The 5,178-nt window shown below is 30.7% G+C and overlaps 1 protein-coding gene across 1 annotated transcript; it reads left to right on the top strand.

Moving 5' to 3' along the window:
* Nucleotides 1–660: 660 nt before the first annotated feature.
* On the top strand, nt 661–2,462 carry LOC150032068 (uncharacterized). The gene is made up of 3 exons (XM_090308371.1): nt 661–717; nt 1,183–1,317; nt 2,153–2,462. Exons 1-3 carry the CDS (start codon nt 661–663, stop codon nt 2,315–2,317), a joined length of 357 nt encoding a protein of 118 aa, XP_090164497.1. The 3' UTR covers nt 2,318–2,462.
* Nucleotides 2,463–5,178: the final 2,716 nt, after the last annotated feature.

Genomic DNA, 5,178 nt, shown 5'->3' with positions numbered 1-5,178 from the left:
AAGATTTTAGTTCCCTTAGATTGAGTCTTAATGGTCTATTGATTTTAGTTCCCTTAGATTGAGTCTTAATGGTCTATTTATAGGGAATTTGATCTAGGGTTTATATTAATCATACTAGAATTAGGATATGAATTTCCTAATCCCTAGCAAGCTAGTATCAAATCTCATATTATTTTTTATTATTTTATTTTATTTTGATTTTTGATTTTATTTTACCGGGCAAAAATTCACTCCTCAACAAAATCATTTAAAAGAACTAAAAATAACCCTTATAAAAAAACATTTTAAAGAGAAAAAAAAGGAACGGAAAAAAAAAAACTTTAAAACGGCTTTTGAAAAATCAAAATATCCCTGAAATTGTGGCTGACACAAAAACCATGGCAGTTTGTTGGCCATAAAAATAGAGAAAACAATGTCCAAAGCACCACTTGGTCCTCTTAAAACCAGCAAATTTCTCCACGTTCATAAGAAAGAACCGATAAAATACAATAACTTCCTTTTAAAACATCTTTAATTTCCACAAAACATCTTGAATAACATCAAAATTTTTAACTTCTTTTTTGTCTTTGAAGAACAAGAAAACCAGAAGAATGTCAACTTTGAAACACACTGCAAAGCTTTCAAATTTCTTTACACTTCAAATAGCAAAAGCCAATAGTAATGGCTCTTTGGGCCAAGAAGCCTTCATCTCCTCTTACCCATCACTCTCAAAAGTCAGTATACTTATCACATATTTTCTTATTCTTCTTCTTCTTCTTTATAATTATTTCATATATCTAATTATGCTTTTACATTTGTAATCAATATTAGTGAAAATCATCTCTTAATTTTATTTTCCCTTGTATTTTGATTTTGTGGGTTATAATGATTTTCTTATTGTGATGCCTTTGGCTATGGCGATTCTTTCCTGAGATAGCACATGCGGAAAAGAAAATTTGTCACATTGTGATCGAGACACTATGCAGTTTGAGATATATTCAGATATTTTTCTTTTTATATTTTCGGGTTAAAATGATTTTTTTCACTTGTGAATGTTTTATCTTGGATTGCAAATCTTGTCTTTTCTTTGTATTTTCATTCTTCTTAACCAAATGAGGTTTGATTAAATAAAAAGATATATAGATATGTTTAAATGTTATGAAAGTTTTGGTAATTGATAAAGAAAATGTATGGAAATGGCAGACAAAAAAGGATGAAGAGACAGTGGATGCATGTGAAAAAACAAAAGAAGCAGCAGAAGCAGTGAAGGAATGTGCAAAAGAAGTAAGAGAAACAAGTGAATTCCTTAGAGACACTGCAGCTTCCACTGCTAAATGTGTAAGCCAATTAATTCAACCTTCAATCTCCCCTTTCAATTACGTTATTTTGATTTTATTAAATTGAAATATAAATAATCAATTTTATATAAGGGATGAGAAATTAAAAATATTCCAAAATGGTTCTAGGGTGGGTTAAGAATAAGTCTATGTTTGAAAGTGATTTTTAAATTGTTAAAAATCAGTTTTATTATATTCAAATTTACTTCAAAATATACTTTAAATCCTTCAAAATCAATTCATCATTTAAATGGTACACTTTTAAATGCAGTCTTCATATAATTAAAATTGATTTGAATGATTAAAAATATTTTCGAAATGATTAAATTGTTGTTTTGTCTCATACTTGTAAACAAAATGATTTTGAAATATTAATTTTTTATTTTTAGAATGACTTTATAATCATCAAATTACAAAATTTTAACTCTCAAATATTGGTCGGAGAGTAATTCACAATTCTTATAAAATACATGGATTAATCGTCTCTAGCCAATTGATCTTGAGAGATGGAATTTCAAATTTATCGAATATGATATCAGAGCTAATGGGTATTCGCTAATTAAAAATCAATAATATATAAACTAACCAAAATGCATATCTTCAAGGGGTATTTTGAAGATTACTAATATGCTTTAGCCAATGAGATCACATTCGTTTGTTTTTTTAGTTCAATGAGACATGAAACTAGTCACATTTGAGAGGGGGTATAATTTATATCTTATCTATTTAGTTATGTATTGGATTGTTTTTTTGTTTTAGTTGGACTAGACATTTTGGAAAAACATAAAATTTGGAATTTTTTTTTTATTGGAAGGTATGGTGTCATATATTTTCAGGTATCAAAAATGACAAAGGAAGTGACAGGAAAGGTATCTGAAACAGCAGAGAAGATAACAAAAACAGCAGAAAACATAACAGAGAAAGCAAAGAACACTGTTACTGGAGCTTGGGGAACTGCTAAGAACACTACTGAAATTATCAAGGATTTCATTGATAAGTAACCCTAAATTCACCAACCCTTTTCATTTTTCTTCTTTTCATATCACCTAGTCAATAAGATATATATAGCCTAGTTCATATTTAATTTAATTCAAATGTGTACCATTTAAATTATATATACGATCTGCATTCGTATGATTATGGAAATTATATTGAGGACTTGTTTGAATTGACTAGAGACAAAAACAAATATCTTCCAAAAAAGTCATTTTATTTAAACTCTTTTGGTAAAAACCGTTTAAAATACACTTTCAAAGTGTTTAGAAAAAAATCATTGTGAAGGCCCAGCCTGCCACCATCATCAACAACTCTCCTCATCATATTCAAAAGCAGACTAACCTCTCGCTTGCGGTCAGAAGCTCGATCAATCACATCATTGAGCGTGCGAAGTTCATCCGTCAAGGAGTAAACAAGGCATTTACCAAAAGGAGAATTGACTAGCTCAACACTCGGAGCATCTTCATTTTCAGGGAGAGATATAGGGGCAATATCAGGCACATGGTGTCCTTGAAACAACTTTTAATTCAAGTTTAGTAAAATTGGAGTAGCACCAACTGGTTCATCGGAAGTCAGTAAGTCTGGGGGCTAATGAAAGTGGTGGCTAGGGTTTTTGTGAGAAAGAAGGGTTTATAAAACCCAAAACTCTACTCAAAATGATATTTTATTTTCATTGAACTTTTTATTCAATTTTAAAATTTTACCAAACTTGTTTCATCCTTAAAAGGAAAAGAAACATCAGGCAACCAAATCCGGAATTGAAAATTTTACCTTATTTGTTTTTACTCTAATTGATTACTTTAACCAAACTAAGACGATCAAAATCTTCATAAGTATGAAATTAAGATTTAATTAAAAAACAAAATGCAAAATTGTATAGACACACGGATTAAGTCAAATTAAGAGGTCGGACAAAAATAGGTGGCTACATGTGGATGGACCCTCACTATTAGATGGGAAATAAGAGGCTAAGGAGGCATAGTATTTTGAGGATCATAACCTTATATTTATAAGTTGATCCTAGGGTTCTCATAATTCCCTAGAACCAATAGGTTATTTTTACTCGGCAAGCCATACTTCTATATGGAAACTTATGGGCTCATAATCAAGATCACGCAATATGTGTTAGCATAATTATTTGAAATCTATATTGAAGAGATTAGGATAATTCATGTTAAATTGCAAAGAATAAATAACATACCAGGTTCCAATGAGAGATTGATGATAACTTCATGATAATGATAGCTTTAACATTACTATTGTCTTCCTCAATAAAACTTCACATGCCCTTAGTAGGATCTCTCTATAGATGAGATTCAAGAAAGACTAAGTGAGTACTGTTTTTGTATATTGAGGATCATAGCCCTAAAATCTCTTTATGTTCTAGTTCAATTAGGGTTTCCATTAAACCCTAATTAACTAGAAATGAGTTTCTACCCATTAAGTTCATATTCAACTAGGAATCTAGAGCCTTAATTAATTATATCACATAATAGGGTACAATCTAATAAAAATAACCTAATGCGATAAACTATTAATCCATATACATGACCCATACTTTAATTATATGTATTAGTATTTAAAATACGCCTAACAATCTTCCACTTGGATTGCGTCCGTGTACATAATGTATTTAAATCCCATAACCCTTAAGCATGCATAAACATGTTATTTCACTAATAGAATTCTCCTTTAGTTCAATTTGGTTCATCTCCTGTATCAGCATGAAATCAATGCGGCTTTTGTCACTGCCCTTGTACCAAAACCTTCCTTGATCACTAGTTCCAATACATTCAATGACATAGATCAAGTATGGATGGATAGCATGGAAACTACATGCAAATTATCTAGATCATGTATGCTTCAAACTAGTCCAAATTTCTTTGTGAGATCATTCTTAAAAACTTTATGCTAAACCAAATTTAGAAAACCACATGCATGATGAACCAGTTTAAATAGTAAAACATAAACAATCAACTTTATTCTATATAGAAAATAAACAAATTAAGGTCAAAGTATCCTCAATAAAAAATTCCCACTAAACCATAAGATCATAAAAGTGGCTAACACTCATGTGAGATATGCTTATGAAAATATTTAGATGGTAACCTTTAGTCAATAGTTCTGCCACCATAGAGTTTTTTCCTATATATTCTATGAAAAAAATTTGACCATACTGAACTCTCTTTCACAACCAGAAACTTCATGTCTACGTGCTTTGACTTCGTATTGCTTCTGTTGTTGGAATACATCACTGCCGACTTATTGTCACAAAATAATTTTAGTAGTATGTCAACCACTATCTGCAGCCCAATGACAAAATTCCGCAATCATATTCCATGATTGGATGTCTCATAACATGTTATAAACTTTGCAACCATGGTAGAAGAAGTCATAAGTATTTGTTTAACACTTTTTAAGGATGCAGTCATAAGTATTTGTTTAACACTTTTTAAGGATGCAGCTTCTCCAGCCAACAAGAAGATATAACCTAAAGTGGATTGCAAAATGCCTTAACACCTAGTATAATCGAAATCAGAATACCTAATAATCTCTAAAACTTCTAATCTCCAATAAGTGAGCATATAATCTTTTGTTCTCTATAAATACCTCATAACCCATTTGGCTACATTTTTAATGATCCATCCCCAGGTTGCTCAAATATCTGCCTAACACTCCAATTACGAACGTAATATCTGGATGCGTACATACTTGAGTGTACATTAGACTTCCACCAGCCAATGCATAGAGAATCTTCTACATTTCCTTAATCTTGAGTATGAACTTGGGGCATTGACTTAAATGAAATTTACCACATTTAGCGAAAAAAGTATCTCTTGGTGCACAATCTTTCATGCCAAATCTA

The sequence above is a fragment of the Benincasa hispida genome, chromosome 12, assembly GCF_027475165.1.
Source record: "Benincasa hispida cultivar pf3 chromosome 12, pf3_genome.v1.1, whole genome shotgun sequence".
NCBI classification, from domain to species: Eukaryota; Viridiplantae; Streptophyta; class Magnoliopsida; order Cucurbitales; family Cucurbitaceae; genus Benincasa; species Benincasa hispida.
The sequence above is the reverse complement of the archived record's forward strand: the minus strand, read 5'-3'. Positions and strand labels throughout refer to the sequence as shown.